Here is a 16,823-nt window from a genome sequence, read left to right as displayed (position 1 = left end):
AGAAATGTGGCATTTTATCACAGATACACCATTTTTATGCCCAGTAGAGCTCCTTTTCTCCCACAAATAGCACTGCTCTTAGGAAGAGCTCCCATTTTCTAACCAAAATGCTGCTTTACACTCCTCCAGATCACACTTACCCCCATTAAGATGGCATTTGGTCACAGAAATACCAGCTTCTGCCCTCCAAATGGGACTTTGTCTCTCCAAAAGAAGACATTTTCTCCCAGAAATACCAGGACTCTTAGAAATACCTCACGTTTCATCTCAAGAATACTGCTTTCCACTCCTCAAGATCACACTGACTCCCATCACAATGGCCTTTTCTCCCACATACACCAGCTTTCTCCCAAATACATGACATTTTCTGCCACATACACCCGTTTTCTCCCACAGATGGGACATATTCTCCCAGAAATACCAGCTTATTCTTTAAAAAACGGCCTTTTTTCCCCAAAATACCAGCTTTCTCACAGACACATGTCAAGTTCCAACCAAGTCTGCTACTATCTCCCAGAAACAGCCGGTTTCCGAGAAATACCTGACATTTGCTCTCCCAAATACTACTTGACACTCCTCCAGAGGACATTTTCTCCCCTATTTACCATGTTTTCTCCCCAAGAGGCCACTTGGCACACTCCAGAGGACATTTTCTCCCCTATTTACCACGTTTTCTCCCCAAGAGACCACTTGGCACACCAAAAAGTCCACTGTTGCTCTCCAGTACAAGATATTCTTTCCCAACGGTTCCCTCTTTTCTCCCTCAACTCTCTCATTTCCTCCCAGAAATGCCACTTTTCCCTTGGAAATTTCACCTTCTCTTCCAAAAAGAGGAGATTTGCTCCCAGAAATACCCCTTCTCTTACAACTGCCACACGCTTTCTCCCCAAAAAGCCTCCATGACAATGCCAAATGGGACACTTGCAGCCAAGAAGAGGACACCTTCTCTCAGAAGGACCACTTTTCTCCCCAAGAGAGGAGATTTTCTCCCAATTGGATGACATTTGCGGTAAGAAAGACCTGTTTTCTTCCCTCAAGAGGACATTGTCTTTCCCACTGAGGACATTTTCTCCCAGAAGTACCGCTACTCTTAGAAACACCTCCGTTTCCTCCCAAATCTACTCCATGACACGCCTCAGGATGACACTTACTCCCCGATTTGGAGCATTTTCTCCCAGAAATACCACTTCTCTCCCAAAGTGATGGCCTTTTCCCTCTCTAGCATCTGTTTTCTCACCAATACCTGGCATTTTCTCCCAGAAACACCAGCTTTCTCACGGATACATCACCTTCTCCTCCCCACATCAGACATTTTCTCCCAGAAATACCAGGACTCTGCTGAATATTTACCATTTCCTCCGGAACATACAGCATTACACTCCGCAAGAGGACAGTTTCTTTCAGAAATGTGGCATTTTATCACAGATACACCATTTTTATGCCCAGTAGAGCTCCTTTTCTCCCACAAATAGCACTGCTCTTAGGAAGAGCTCCCATTTTCTAACCAAAATGCTGCTTTACACTCCTCCAGATCACACTTACCCCCATTAAGATGGCATTTGGTCACAGAAATACCAGCTTCTGCCCTCCAAATGGGACTTTGTCTCTCCAAAAGAAGACATTTTCTCCCAGAAATACCAGGACTCTTAGAAATACCTCACGTTTCATCTCAAGAATACTGCTTTCCACTCCTCAAGATCACACTGACTCCCATCACAATGGCCTTTTCTCCCACATACACCAGCTTTCTCCCAAATACATGACATTTTCTGCCACATACACCCGTTTTCTCCCACAGATGGGACATATTCTCCCAGAAATACCAGCTTATTCTTTAAAAAACGGCCTTTTTTCCCCAAAATACCAGCTTTCTCACAGACACATGTCAAGTTCCAACCAAGTCTGCTACTATCTCCCAGAAACAGCCGGTTTCCGAGAAATACCTGACATTTGCTCTCCCAAATACTACTTGACACTCCTCCAGAGGACATTTTCTCCCCTATTTACCATGTTTTCTCCCCAAGAGGCCACTTGGCACACTCCAGAGGACATTTTCTCCCCTATTTACCACGTTTTCTCCCCAAGAGACCACTTGGCACACCAAAAAGTCCACTGTTGCTCTCCAGTACAAGATATTCTTTCCCAACGGTTCCCTCTTTTCTCCCTCAACTCTCTCATTTCCTCCCAGAAATGCCACTTTTCCCTTGGAAATTTCACCTTCGCTTCCAAAAAGGGGATTTTTGCTCCCAGAAATACCCCTTCTCTTACAACTGCCACACGCTTTCTCCCAAAAAGCCTCCATGACAATGCCAAATGGGACACTTGCAACCAAGAAGAGGACACTTTCTCCCAGAAATACCACTTGGATCCCAAAGAGATGGCCTTTTCCCTCTCAAGCATCTCTTTTCTCACAAATACCTGGCCTTTTCTCCCAGAAACACCAGCTTTCTCACAGATACATGACCTTCTCCTCCCCACGTCTGACTTTTTCTCCCAGAAATGCCACAACTCTTTGTAATATTTCCCATTTCCTCCCGAACATACAACATTACACTCCTCAAGAGGACAGTTTCTTCCTGAAATGTGGCATTTTATCACACATACAACATTTTTATTCCCAATACTCATTTTTTCCCACAAATCCACTACTCCAGGAAATAGCTCCCATTTTCTACCAAAAATGCTGCGTTACGCTCCTCAAGATCACACTTACTCCCATCAAAATGGCCTTTTCTCCCAGATAGACCAGGTTTCTCCCAAATACACGACTTTTTCTGCCACATAGACAAGGTTTCTCCCAAAGATGGCATACATTCACCCAGAAATTCCTGCTTATTCTTCAAAATATGGTCTTTTTTCCCAAGAAACCCAGATTTCTCACAAACACCTGTCATTTTCCATCCAAGTCTGCTACTATCTCCCCAAAACAGCACTTTGCTGAGAAATACCTGACATTTGCTCTCCAAAATACTACTTGACACTCCTCCAGAGGACATTGTCTCCCGTATTTACCATGTTTTCTCCCCAAGAGTCCACTTGGAACACGAAAAAGACCACCGTTTCTCTCCAATACAAGACATTCTTCCCCACCCTTTCCCACTTTTCTCCCTCACCTGTGTCATTTCCTCCCAGAAATACCACTTTTCCCTTGGAAATTTCACCTTCGCTTCCAAAAAGGGGATTTTTGCTCCCAGAAATACCCCTTCTCTTACAGCTGCCTCATGCTTTCTCCCAAAAAGCCTCCATGACAATACCAAATGGGACACTTGCAACCAAGAAGAGGACACTTTCTCCCAGAAATACCACTTTTCTCCCCAAGAGAGGAGATTTTCTCCCAATTGGATGACATTTTCGGGAAGAACGGCCTGTTTTCTTCCGTCAAGAGGACATTTTCTTCCCCAAAGAGGACATTTGCTCCCAGAAATACTGCTACTCTTAGAAATACCTCCATTTCCTCCCAAATCTACTCCATGACACGCCACATGATGACACTTACTCCCAGATTTGGGGCATTTTCTCCCAGAAATACCAGGACTCTTCTGAATACTTCCCATTTCCTGCCTTATATACAACATTACACTCCTCTAGAGGAAAGTTTCTCCCAGAAACTTTCTGTGGCATTTTATCACACATACAACATTTTTATCCCCAATAGAGCTCATTTTCTCCCACAAATACCACTACTCCAAGAAATAGCTCCCATTCTCTAACCAAAATGCTGTGTTACGCTCCTCAAGATCACACTTACTCCCATCAAGATGGCATCTGGTCACAGAAATACCAGCTTCTGCCCCCAAAATAGGACATTTTCACCCCAAAACAAGACATTTTCTCCCAGAATTACCACTGCTCTAAGAAATACCTCCCATTTCATCCCAAGAATACTACTTGACGCTCCTCAAGATCACACTTACTCCCATCAAAATGGCCTTTTCTCCCAGATAGACCAGGTTTCTCCCAAATACACGACTTTTTCTGCCACATAGACCAGGTTTCTCCCAAAGATGGCATACATTCACCCAGAAATTCCTGCTTATTCTTCAAAATACAGTCTTTTTTTCCCAAGAAACCCAGCCTTCTCATAAACACCTGTCATTTTCCATCCAAGTCTGCTACTATCTCCCCAAAACAGCACTTTGCTGAGAAATACCTTTCTTTTTTTTTCTAGAATATGGCATTTTCATTCAGAAATACTGCATTGCAGTTGGAAATACGATTTGTTTTTGTGGAATATGATATTTTCTCCCCTAATTGGAATTTTTCATTCAAATGCTCTTCTTCTCTAGATACGCTGTTTTATTTCTCCTAAAAAATAAAAAAAAAGTCGTTATTTCCCACAGATGTAGCATTTTTAGATGAAATATCTGTCATTTTTCTCACAGATTGTATATTTTTCGCCTAGGTCTGTCCTTTTTCTGAGTAATTTGCTGTTTTGGATTGTAAGGTCGTACTCCTTACGAATACCAACTCTCAGTCGAAAGAGGAATATATGCACTCCCTACGTAGCACAGCGTGGAGGATTCTGCTTGTACACATGGCGACCATGTAGTAGTCTCCAGAAACTGCAACTCACCGCAGAGGCTCACCACGAATGTCGCTTTCTGCCTTCAGCAGCAATCTCGTTTTTCTCGGGGTCCGAGAATGTGCGACCTTAAGCTACCGCATTACCTGGAAGCAGGGGATTTTTTCTCCGCAGCAACGAATACACTGCTCACGACTTTCTCTAACGTCCTCACTAAAAGCACTACGTGTGTCTCTCCTCGAACTCCTAGCGGCCTGTTTAGGGGTCTTTTCCTTTCTTCTCTATTCGTCACAGAATGCTGACGAGTATCATCGGATAAACACAAACAAGAGAAATGACGCTAGGAATAAAGGCTTAAGAATGAGAGAGAAGCGTAGTGCAGAATGCATGGACACAAGCAGAAGTCAGAACCGCTCCATTGCGATGTGCGCAGAAGAAGCCGCTAGTCGGAGAAAAGAATCCGGCTGAAGTCGCCCTTTCTCGGCATCCGAGAGAAACGAGACCGCTGCTGAAGGCTTAAAGCGGCATTCGGGGCGAACCGCGATGTACCGGCCAGCTACTGCAAACTCTCCGTAGCGGTTCAGCGCGAGTGCCTCTTTTGACCCACGATAGCTAAGTAGTGGAATTGCGATTCCGAGAACGTGCAAATTCTGCGTACTGCATTGCCTTAAAGCAGGGGTTTTTTTCTCCGCAGGAAAAAATCCTCAGCTCTCGACTTTCTGTAACGTCCTCTCTCAAAGCACAACGTGTGTCTCTCCTGGAACTTCTAGCTGACTTGCTATACTGGATTTTTACTTCTACAATTATCGCCACTGAGCGCAAAGGTGTAGTTAGTAACAAAAACCCACTCAAAAAGTAGGAATAAAGGGAAAGACGTAAGAATGAGAGAGAAGCGTAGTGCAGAATGCATGTACACAAGGAGAAGTCATAAACGCTCCTTTGCGATGTGCGCAGAAGAAGCCGCTCGTCGGAGAAAAGCATCCGGCTGAAGTCGCTCTTTCTCGGCATCCGAGAGAAATGAGACCGCTGCTGAAGGCTGAAAGCGGCATTCGGGGCGAACCGCAATGTACCGGCCAGCAACTGCAAACTCTCCGTAGCGGTTAACAGAGAGTGTCGCTGTCCACCTACGAGAGCGAAATAGCGGAATTGCGATGCCGAGAACTTGCGATTTATCATACTGCATTGCCTGAAAACAGGGTTTTTTTTTGTACGCAGGAAAGAATCCACAGCTCTCGACTTTCTGTTACGTCCTCTCTGAAAGCACAACGTGTGTCTCTCCTGGAACTTCTAGCTGCCTTATTAGAGGGGCTTTTCCCTTACACTCTTTTCGCCACAGAATGCTGAAGTGTAGCATCGGATAAACACAAAAAAACGAAATGTCGCTGGGAATGAAGGGAAAGACGTAAGAATGAGAGAGAAGCGTAGTGCGGAATGCAAGGAAACAAGGAGAAGTCAGAACCACTCCTTTGCGATATGCGCAAAAGAAGCCGCTAGTCGGAGACAAGAATCCGGCTGAAGTCGCTCTTTCTCGGCATCCGAGAAAAACGAGACCGCTGCTGAAGGCTGCAAGCGGCATTCGGGGAGTACCACGATGTACGAGGCAGAAACTGCAAACTCTCCGTAGCCCAGCTCCCTGAGCCACCTCTGCTCCACCTGCAGCGGCTTTGCGCTGGCGCTCAGCCCTGCCACAGGATCTTGAAATGTGCAGCTGCTCAGGGGTGTGCTCTCTTCTGCTTTTCCTCCTAGGTTTCGTGGGCCACAGCCCCACCAAACCCGTGCCCCTGCATACACGTTTCGCGGGACCAAACCGCCTGCGGCCGAGAGCTGCGGGCCAGGTCCCTGCTACTTTGTGGAGCCCGCCATCACCAGGAACGGGAAGTACGTGGCTCCGGGCGCCCACCTTTGCGGACGACCGACAACGGAGACCACCGTCACCCCCAGACCCAGTGAGTACCACTTCTGCAGCGCTTCCCCCACACAGGACGAGCACGGGGCGTTTGCCGTGGGTCAGCTCGCGCCCTGATGGAGCTGTAGGTCTTTTGCGAGAGAACACATACGGCTCTGAGCAGCGATAAACGCCCTCGGAGAAGGACCGCTGCCCAGCACCACTCTCTTCCGAAGGCAGACAGCTAAAATTTTCCACACAGTGATGTTGATTGCCACACGGCAACACCCATCACTCATCTCCTAAACAAGTCAGTCTCATCACAAGAAATACCTCAGGAAGCAAGCTTTGAGCCCAAACAAGATTGCTTGAAACTGCTGTGCAAATGACCGTTCCTGGTGGTGGGGAGAGAGAGAAAAAAGAGAGAAAGAGAGAAAGAGAGAAAGAGAGAAAGAGAGAGAAAGAAGGAAAGAAAAAGTGAGCAGAAGGGAAAAGAGGGGTGGGGAGTAAGGGAGGTTAAATGTTACACAGTTGTTAGAAGGGACTTCTTGGGCTTGGTTACAAAGGTTGCCCTGATCTGTTGGACTGGTTCATCATCAGCTGAAGTGGTTACAAAGTCCATGGAGGATACCGCTGGTTGTATAGGTTGAATCCACCATGGAACCACACAAGGAACAAACACAAGAGTTGCAACAGCACACAAAATAGGATGCGTTTCACCCGTGGGCAATTTGTTTAGCAACTTCTTCATTATCATTCAATTTTTAGACAACAATTAGAATCATTCATTTTGCCACAAACACCAGCCGGTGGCTCTTCAGCAGTGGTGACACCAATGTTTCCTAATGAAGAAAAGGTAGAAAGTGAAAAGAGACAACCAGCCATTTGGCAACAGCCATACATTTAACAAGAACCAATAATGACAGATCAATAAGTAAAACAAATAGAGCTATTTGTGTCAGCTGCGTAGCCCACCCAGGAACTCCCAGTGGAAGCCAGGATCCAGATGGGAATTCTTCAGTAGAGGTTGTGGTGTTTCTCAACGGCCATACAATAGGACACTTCAGTTAATTCACCAAAAGCGTATCTAGTCCAATTTGACAGTATGCGGACTTGCCATGGAATGTTTTCTAAGATGATTTAGTGTCATGAGAACTCTCCACTTGAGCATTTCCAAAGCAATTCAGGTGCTGAGAGATAGAGCTCCTAGTTTGGCAAGTTCAAGTACTGTTACAGTCTACAGAACTTTTCACAGGAAAGCGTGCGACAGTAGAAAGCGTCAAAGAGGAGTAATCCCAGAAACATACACATCTCTTATCAAAACTTAGGCACCTTCCAACAGCCGTGTTTGGGATGGAGCTCCTGGGCTGGTGTGACACTGGAAAGCATCGGTGCAAAAGGCTTTATGACAGATTTCTCTTGTGCCCACATCTGACAGATATTAGATGGGTCCCTCGATTCATTTCCCAGTTTGTTAGGAATTTGGAAACACTGTGGAGGACTTACGTGCAAATCATAATCAGTTTGATAAGAAGCGCTCAAAGGAAATGCTATCACTGTGCAGGGAGTATCAGGAAGCGAGGATGACCGCTAAGAACTCTGAACCCAGTTGTGAAGTTTAACAGATCCGAGCACCGACGTCAACCACCACCCACACCCACACCAACGCAAAACATAACACTATTGCAACCAAAACATGTCATCAAGAGGTATATTCAGTATTCTAGCGTGATCAGATCTTCTGTCACAAAACACGAATCAGCTATCAGCCTTTCTGTGTCCAATCAAGGTCCTGCGGGGATCTTCTGTAAAATGAAACAGGACACCGACTGGCCCTTTTTGGGCTTTGTTAATACGGTTAAAAAATGAGGGAACAATTCAGCAAGTGTTGATTTTATATTCCTTTTTCGGGGTGTCTTTAGCCTCCCAAGCACATTCGTTAAGGGATTCCATTAGGGTTAGGGAAACCGGCCTCAGGTTAGCTGAGTCAATCGACACAGTCTGGCCAGGGAGATAAGAGGGTTTCCCTTAGCTTCTCAGCCACTGAACTGTGTGTGACTCACAGGGATAACTGGCAAGAGTGGTGAGGCCTTTGGACAGAAGGTGTTAAATCGAGGATCTCTTTGTTTCGCTTTGTGGTGAGCTTTCTAATGCATCCACTCTTCACCGCCCCCACCCCGCTCACTTGGGAGGGGTGAAGACATCAGGTTTCTAATGGCTTGGATAGCCGCTCAGGTTCCTCGGGAGAGGCCCTAGGACCTGGGCTCAAGATGGTGCTTGCCTCAAGATTCTTGAGCCTCTGTTCTGGCCACCAGTTAACTAATGTCTCTAACCTGACAGTGGCTAATCCATTCATCAGATCTCGTGGAACACCCTTGTGCCAGCCCTGTGTCCCGAGACAATTACCCTTATGATCAATATGTCGCCTACCTGTTTTTGCTGACAATGAGACCCTTCCAGTCCCACTGAGCTTTGGCCTAGGAGGCCTGGGGGCAAGGCTGACCGCTGCAAGCCTCACTGCCCTTGGCTCCAATTTCCTGGAGGAAGAAACCACTGGAAGAAACCATATTTTCTCCCATAGTTAACTGACTCCTGGGCAACCTCCCCCCACGTCCGTCCTCTGTATCCTGACCGCAGATGGTTAGAGGTTACAGTTTCCTCTAACACTGCCCGGCTTCTTTCTGCCTGAGATGTAGCCTGTATCTTTCCTTGCAGTTGTGTGCCTATGGGTTTCAATGATCCTGGAAGCCCCCTAGTTAAAGTAGGCATTCTCTCAGGATCAACAGGCATCATCATATGGTTCATGGTGTGGCTGCAGCTCTCTATCATAACACCATTTGGAGACAAGCAGCCTTTGGAACAGTCTCTACTAACTGATCAACTGTTCCAGTAATAGCAACTCCAGTAGCAATGGGGGGTTGTTGCTGGAGGGGGGAGAAGCTGAGAAGCGAGACGACTAACTCCTGGCTTCTCCATTGCGCTTGCCACAGCGTGCGTTTGTTCCGCACCTTTCCTGTGGATATGACAGTACGGCGGTTGTTCTGAAGCCTTGGCAAGACTGCCACGGCTCTATTACGGTGCAGAACCAGAACTGTAAAGATCAGGGTAAGGGCTGACAAGGCAGACTTCCTGGTGGGTGTCTGCTACAGACCACCGAACCAGGATGAAGAGACAGGAGCAGCACTCTAGGAGGTTTCTGGAGTGTTTGGAGGATAACTTTCTGACGCAGCTGGTGAGAGAGCCGACGAGAGGAGCTGCCCCGCTTGACCTGCTTTTCGCAATCGGAGAATGTCTGGTGGGAGATGTGGAGGTCGGGGGCTGTCTTGGACAGAGTGACCATGAAATGGTAGAGTTCTCAATTCTTGGTGGAGCCAGGAGGGGGAACAGCAAAACTGCTACCTTGGACTTCCGGAGGGCGGGTTTTGAATTCAGAAGGCTAGCAGGGGGAATCCTCTGGGTTTCAGACTTAGAGAGTAAAGGGGTCCAAGACGGCTGGTCGCTCTTCAAGAAGGTAGTCCTAAAGGCACAGGGCTGGCTGTCCCCCCGAGCCACAAAATGTGCCGGCAGGGAAGAAGACCAGCATGGATAAATAGGGAGCTATTCTTGAGGCTCCGGGAGAAAAGAGAATCTACCTCCTGTGGAAGAAGGGACGAGTGACTCAGAAAGAGTACAGAGAAGTTAAGATGTGTAGAGAGAAAATCAGAAAGGCAAAAGCCCAGCTTGAACTCAACCTGGCCACTGGGGTTAAAAGGAACAAGAAACCCTTTTAAAAATACATCAACGATAAGAGGAGGACTCAGGAGAATCTTCATTCTTTACTGGATGAGGCTGGGAATGTGACCACTGAGGATAAGGAAAAGGCAGAGGTTCTGAATGCCTTCTTTACGTCTGTCTTTGAAGGTGACACCAGCTATCCTCAGGCTACTCCGCTCTCTGACCCGGAAGTCTGGACTGGAGTGTGGACAGAACCCCCCGCGATTCGGGAGGACGCAGTCAGAGACCTACTAGTCCAGCTGGACTGTCACAAGTCCATGGGGCCGGATGGGATTCACCCGAGAGTGCCAAGGGAACTGGCGCAGGTGATAGCCGAGCCGCTCGCCATTATCTATCAGCGCTCCTTGTTGATTGCTGAAGTCCAAGAAGACTGGAGGCTTGCCAATGTGACTCCCATCTATAAGAAGGGTTGAAAGGAGGATCCGGGGAACTACAGGCCTGCTAGCCTGACCTCCCGGTGCCAGGGAAGGTTATGGAGCAGATTGTCTTGAGGGAGATCACGTGGCATCTGTGGGACAACGGGGGATCAGGCCTAGCCAGTATGGGTTCATGAAGGGCAGGTCCTGTTTGACCAACCTGATCTCCTTCTATGATCTAGTGACCCGCCTGGTAGACGAGAGAAAGGCTGCTGATGTAATCTACCTAGACTTCAGCAAGGCCTTTGACACTGTCTCCCACAGCACTCTCCTGCAGAAGCTGACAGCCCGTGACTTGGACGGGTACGCTCTTGGCTGGATAAGGAACTGGCTGGAAGACTGGGCCCAGAGAGTGGTAGTGAATGGAGCTAAATGCAGCTGGTGACCGGTCACAAGCGGTGTTCCCCAGGGGTCGGTGCTGGGGCCTGTCCTCTTCAATAACTTTATTGATGACCTGGATGAGGGCACTGAGTGCACCCTCACTAAGTTTGGGGATGACGCCAAGTTGGCTGGAAGTGTCAATCTGCCTGGGGGTAGCGAGGCCCTACAGAGGGATCTGGACAGGCTGGATAGCTGGGCTGAAGCCAATGGGATGAGTCTCAACAAGACCAAATGCCGGGTCCTGCACTTTGGCTGCAACAACCCCAGGCAACGCTACATGCTTGGGGCGGAGTGGCTGGAAGACCACGTAGAGGAAATGGACCTGGGGGTGTTGATTGATGCTCGGCTGAACATGAGCCAGCAGTGTGCCCGGGTGGCCAAGAAGGCCAATGGCATCCTGGCCTGCATCAGGAACGGTGTTGCCAGCAGAAACAGGGAAGCGATTGTGCCCCTGCACTCAGCTCTGGTGAGGCCGCACCTCAAGTGCTGTGTCCAGTTTTGGGCCCCTCACTGCAAGAAAGACATTGAGGCCCTGGAGCGGGTTCAAAGAAGGGCAACAAAGCTGGTGAGGGGTCTGGAGCACAGGCCTTATGAGGAGCGGCTGAAGGAGCTGGGATTGTTCAGTGTGGAGAAGAGGAGGCTCAGAGGAGACCTTATTGCTCTCTATAACTACCTGAAGGGAGGTTGTAGTGAGCTGGGGGTCGGCCTCCTCTCTCATGTAACTGGTGATAGGACTAGAGGGAATGGCTTCAAGCTGCGCCAGGGGAGATTTAGAATGGACGTTAGGAAATACTACTTTTCTGAAAGAGTGGTCAGGCACTGGAATGGGCTGCCTAGGGAGGTGGTGGAGTCACTGACCCTGGAGGTGTTCAAGGAACAGTTGGATTTTGTGTTGAGGGATATGGTTTAGTGAGTACTACTGGTGATAGGTGGATGGTTGGACTGGGTGATCTTGGAGGTCTTCTCCAACCTTGGTGACTCTGTGATTCTGTGAGGTGTGGGGGCATCCTTGGAATCCAGCACAGAAGGACCGAGCACGTGCAAGGACGCAGAACCCTCCGCTAGTGGAAAGTGAAAATGTTGTTTCTGCATTGAACGTTGAAAAAGGGCAATTGATCTAAAGAATTAAGCTGTAACACATCCTTGGCAATAGCTGATGTGGAAAGTAAGAATACCATATACATATTAGTAACATATTTTAGAAACATAGTTACCGAATTACCTAACAAATTCTTTCTCACAAAGCTGCAATAGATTTTAAATGTTCTAAACAATGTGGGTAATAGTATTCTGAACTAGGAAACATACTGTAAGGTTGTTCATTGGACCGGCAGGAAGTGAAATACATGCAACAAACTTTCAAGGAGTCAGGGCCTTTACACAAAGCAGAACTGTCCCACTCTGTGGGAATGTTAGGGTGCCACAGGCAGGCTCCAAGATACTCCCCTCTATCCTCCTTCCGAGCTTATCTCTATGCAAGGACAGATGAATGATCAGAACAATGACCCAGTGTAAAGGGCGCAAATGTTAGGGGGGTAATTAAACAATTAAGAGGCTATGTTTATGTTTATGTTGTAAAACAGACATCCAAAAGTTATGACCAAATGTTTGTTAAGAAAGCAATTGTTAGAAGGCAATTAACCAATTAAGATATTTGTGTTTGGGCGGCAAAGATTTGTGTTTACTTGGTATTTGTATGATTAGTGAAGGGTGGCAAAAGAGTGTGAACCTGCAGTACTCAGCCAGTGAGGAACCAGGGGAGAAAGAGATAAGCGTTGGGCAATAGGGGATAAAAGACATAACACTGTTTTCTCTGTGCACTCCTGCTTGCAGGAGGCCCGCCGTTGCAATTGCGAATAAAATTTGCTTTATCAGAGAAACCGTCCTAGAAAATTATCTGGATATTTCCAACACGCTGGTGATCTCAGGGAAAGTACTGAGTACGTGCGCACCGTCTGGTTCTTAACGCTAGGATAGCGCACAGCGTTATTCGGAGAAACGGGACAGCCGCCGCCTGTACCAAGCGCCTAAGTCTGCAGAAAAGCATCTGCTCTCGGCAGCCAACGCCCGGCTTAGCAAGGTCAGCTCCGCAGCTGCGGATCCAGCAGCCCGCGAAAGCACGTCGCTTTTAACGCAGCTTGTTTCCCTTCATTCGATTCGCCTCCGAAAGCTCCTCCTTGCCCGCGCCCCCAGCCCCGCCCGGGGAGCCCCGCCACGGGAGGCTGCAGGCGCCGCTAGTAGTAACGCTCCGCGTCCCGCAGGCCCTCCGGCGCGTCGGCCAACGACGGGCAGCGCGGCCCGCGTGGCCCGCGCCGCAGCAGCTCGGCCAGGCCAGGCCCGGCTCCGCCGCTCGCTCCTCGTACGGCCGCAGCACAACGGCCGCGCCGGCCCGGCCCGGCCCGCCGCGCCCGCCATCGTCATCACGCCGCGCCGGGCGTCATCACGCCGCGCCGCGCTCCCATTGGCTGCGCCGCCGCTCGCGGAGCTCTGATTGGGCGGCGGACGCGCGTTGGGCGGCGGTTGAACGCGGCGCGGGCGGGCGGTGCTGTCGCGCCGTGCGGGAGCGGGGCTCGGTGCGCTCGCGCCGTTCCTCGGCCCTCATGGCTCCTGCCCGCAGGAAGGCGGCCGCGGCCACGGGCGCGCGCGGCAGGAAGCTGAGCGCCTTCCTGAAGGACTTCGACCGGGAGGGTAGGCCGCGGGCGGGCGGGCGGGCCGAGCTCTGCGCTCGGGCCGCGTCCGACGCCGCGTCCGTCCCCGCAGCGAGGAGCCGGGTCGAGCAGCTGCGGGCGAGCGGGGAGCGCCTGGTCAAGGAGATGGAGAACCTGTACGACGTGGAGCTCCTCCGGCTGCCCGTGGCGCTCCGCGAGATGAACTGGCTGCAGTTCTTCGTTAGCGGCGGGGGGCGCGGGCTTCCCCTGGAGCGGCGCTCGGCGGCCGTCGCTGAGGAGCGGTGGGACGCGGCGCGCGGGGCTCGCGCGAACAGAACGCGAGTGGGCGCGGGCGGGTGCGCCGCCCCCTCTGCCCGGGGCCGCTCGCTCGCCGCCGGAACGCCTGCTGTGCGGCGCCCGCTCCTGCGGCGGCGTTGCGGCGCGGCTGCGGGTGTTGCGGGAGCTGTCCCGGCTGCGGACCGCAGCGACGCTTCCGAACGAGTGCGTCTTCTTTCTAGCTGAAGGGGGAAGCCGGAAAGTCCTGGAAGAGGCGGTGACGGTAGGTATCGGGCACGAATAGGAAACTTTCCGCGGCGCGTGGTGCGTTCCTGGAGGAGACGAAGGCTTTGTGTATCCGCAGGAGCGCTGCTGCGATAGCGCGGGTTACGCACGCGGATCTTAACTGCGTTAAGGCTTAGCGGGAGGAGATGCTGTGGTGTCCCCTGCAGGGTTTGCATGCTCGTGCTGCTCCTTGCCCGGCTTTGCGGGCCTGCTTAGTTTCACGCTAAGGGATCGCTGAGGTTGGAAAGGACCTCTCAGGCCGCTTCCAAAATTCCTGGATGATTGCGGTTTCCCCTCTGAGCCCGTTGTGTAATCACCGCAAGCCGCTTACTCCAAGTGGCATCAGAAGCACGTCATGTGGAGGGGGCCTTTCCTTGAAACGTCCAGTTTGAACTGGTAATCAAAGTGTTAAAGGGAGCCGTGCTTCAGTGCTGATTGTTGACGAAGCAGCTCCTCAAACTCCCTCATATGCTGTTGGGCTGTTGGGCCAGGCCCCAAATAATTTGTGCCTCCGTAGGTGTGCTGGGGCCGCAGCCTTCCCTCTCTTCAGTACCTGCCTAACCTCTCAGGGTTCCACGGGAGTTTGGGAGGGGAGTTCCATGACACCGGGAGTGTCTGCTTCTCTAAGTTTTCTCCTGAGTTCCTCCACACCCTCTGCCACTCAATGTTACCCGGCTTTGCAGAAGATCCCGCCGACCGATACTGATACTGAAAAGCACATTCCGAAAACATGACAGTGTGAACAATGTGATTGTGTTGGTTGGGACGTTCCAGAGATGTTGAGGGGGAGAAAAGGAAAAGCGTGGGAGGAGGGAAGCTTGGAAACCTGTTGAAACATCTCTCTGCCCATCGACAGATTTGCTGGGAAGGCAGTGGGGGGCATACAAGCAAGTACTTCAACATGGGCGGATGTCCCCGCAGCACTGCCCATGGCTCAAGGCAGGGGAGGTGTCCCTGCGGAGCTGGAAAAGAAGCGCGTTGGAAGTCTGGGGAGACAGGTGCAGTTTGGGCGTCCTGGGTGAGGTTTGGTGTCCTGGGAAACTTTGTGGCCAGTGTAAGGGCTTTGGGGAGTGTTGGGGGGATGGGCCACTGAGGATTTCTGAGGGGGCTCTTGGAGCGTTCTGGGCATTTGGGGAGGGTTTTGAGGAGGTGTGGGGGCATCCTTGGAATTTTGGGGAAAGGCTGCATAGCTCGGTGTTGCCATCGTGGATCCTATTCTTCTTCAGGGTGAGATGGGGGTGCAGCGGGAGCCAGCAGTGTTCTGGGCTGCATTAAAAAGGGGTGGCCAGCAGGGAGAGGGAGGTGATTGTCCGCCTCTTGTGAGGCCTCATCTGCAGTACTGTGCCCAGACCTGAGGCCTCCGGCACAACAAAGACGCAGAGCTCTTGGAACGAGTCCAGAGCAGGACCACTAAGATGATCAGAGAGCTGGAGCACCTCTCCTGTGAAGAAAGGTTGAGGGAACCAGGCTGGTTTAGCCCTTAGGAGAAGAGAAGGCTCCAGGGGAACCTCTGGAACTGTGGCCTTCAATACTTGAAGGGGGTGTATAAACAGCAGGGGGAATGACTGTTTACAAGGGTGGATAGTGATAGGAGAAGGGGGAATGGGGAGGTTTAGGTATGACATTAGTGGGAAGTCTTTCACTCTGACGGTGGTGAGGCACTGGAACAGGTTGCCCAAGGAGGCTGTGGATGCCCCATTCCTGCAGGCATTCAAGGCCAGGCTGGATGTGGCTCTGGGCAGCCTGGTCTGCTGGTTGTCGACCCTGCATGTAGCAGGGGGTTGAAACGAGATGGTCATTGTGGTCCTTTTCAACCCAAGCCATTCTATGATTCTATGATATGGTTCTACGACTCCTGGCCTGTCTGGGCTGGACTGGGCAAAGAAAAATTGTCTGGTGCCACGTATGCACTCCAGAACAGAGTGAACGACAAGAACACGTGTACTTCATTTACATGTATCTTTGGTACGAGCTAAAAAAAAGGGCAACCAAATCATCATGCTGGTGGCTGCACACGGCTGAGCTGGCCGTGCCAGACGGAAGGGACTTTCAGTGCACTTCCCCGCTGGGATTCTCTCCCTTGCAGGTGACGCTGATCAAGCCCCAGGAGCCCCGGGCGGCACGGGGCTGGAACTGAGAGCTCGGTCCAACTGCAGGTGGTGGCAGCGTGCGCTACAGCTTTTTCCTGGCTGGAGTGCGAGGTGGAAAAGGCGTGGAGGGCGCGGCTTCAGGCCAGCCGGGAGATGTCACAGCACAGATGACATCACCTGGAGCCCGCGTGCTGTCACAGTGCACTGCCATGACGACGCCGGGCCCTCCCCAAGGACAGCTGCCCGCCGGCTCCAGGCACCTCATTCGTGAGCTGTGCTGCCCGCAGCCGCTCGCCGTGCGCTGTGCCCGAGAGCAGCCCCAGCAGCAGACCAGCTCAGCCTCTTCGCGCTCGTCCTCCAAGGCTCTCAGAGGTGAGGGAGAGCTCCAGCACGCTTCAGGCTGCAGAGCCCGGCCGCAGGATGCGGGCTTAGCTCCGCTGTGCGTGAGGGGCGTGCAGCACGAGACTGGCAGGACTGCCGTGAGCAGGAGAAATTGCTGCTGGCCCTTCTGGCTTGGGAGCTGCAAGTCACGTGGCGGGCGGCTCG

The 16,823-nt window shown here is 51.0% G+C and overlaps 1 protein-coding gene across 1 annotated transcript; it reads left to right on the top strand.

The window, feature by feature from the left end:
* The first annotated feature begins 6,113 nt into the window (after positions 1–6,113).
* Positions 6,114–15,244, top strand: LOC149913522 (uncharacterized). The gene is made up of 3 exons (XM_090129328.1): positions 6,114–6,142; positions 6,269–6,468; positions 13,172–15,244. The coding sequence occupies exons 1-3, from the start codon at positions 6,114–6,116 to the stop codon at positions 14,146–14,148; spliced, it is 1,206 nt and encodes a 401-aa protein (XP_089985454.1). The 3' UTR covers positions 14,149–15,244.
* The last annotated feature ends 1,579 nt before the right edge of the window (positions 15,245–16,823 follow it).

Source organism: Phasianus colchicus, chromosome 36 (genome assembly GCF_987193195.1).
Source record: "Phasianus colchicus chromosome 36, bPhaCol1.hap1.1, whole genome shotgun sequence".
NCBI lineage: Eukaryota > Metazoa > Chordata > Aves > Galliformes > Phasianidae > Phasianus > Phasianus colchicus.
Note: the sequence above shows the minus strand (reverse complement) of the source record. Positions and strands in the feature narration are given on the sequence as shown.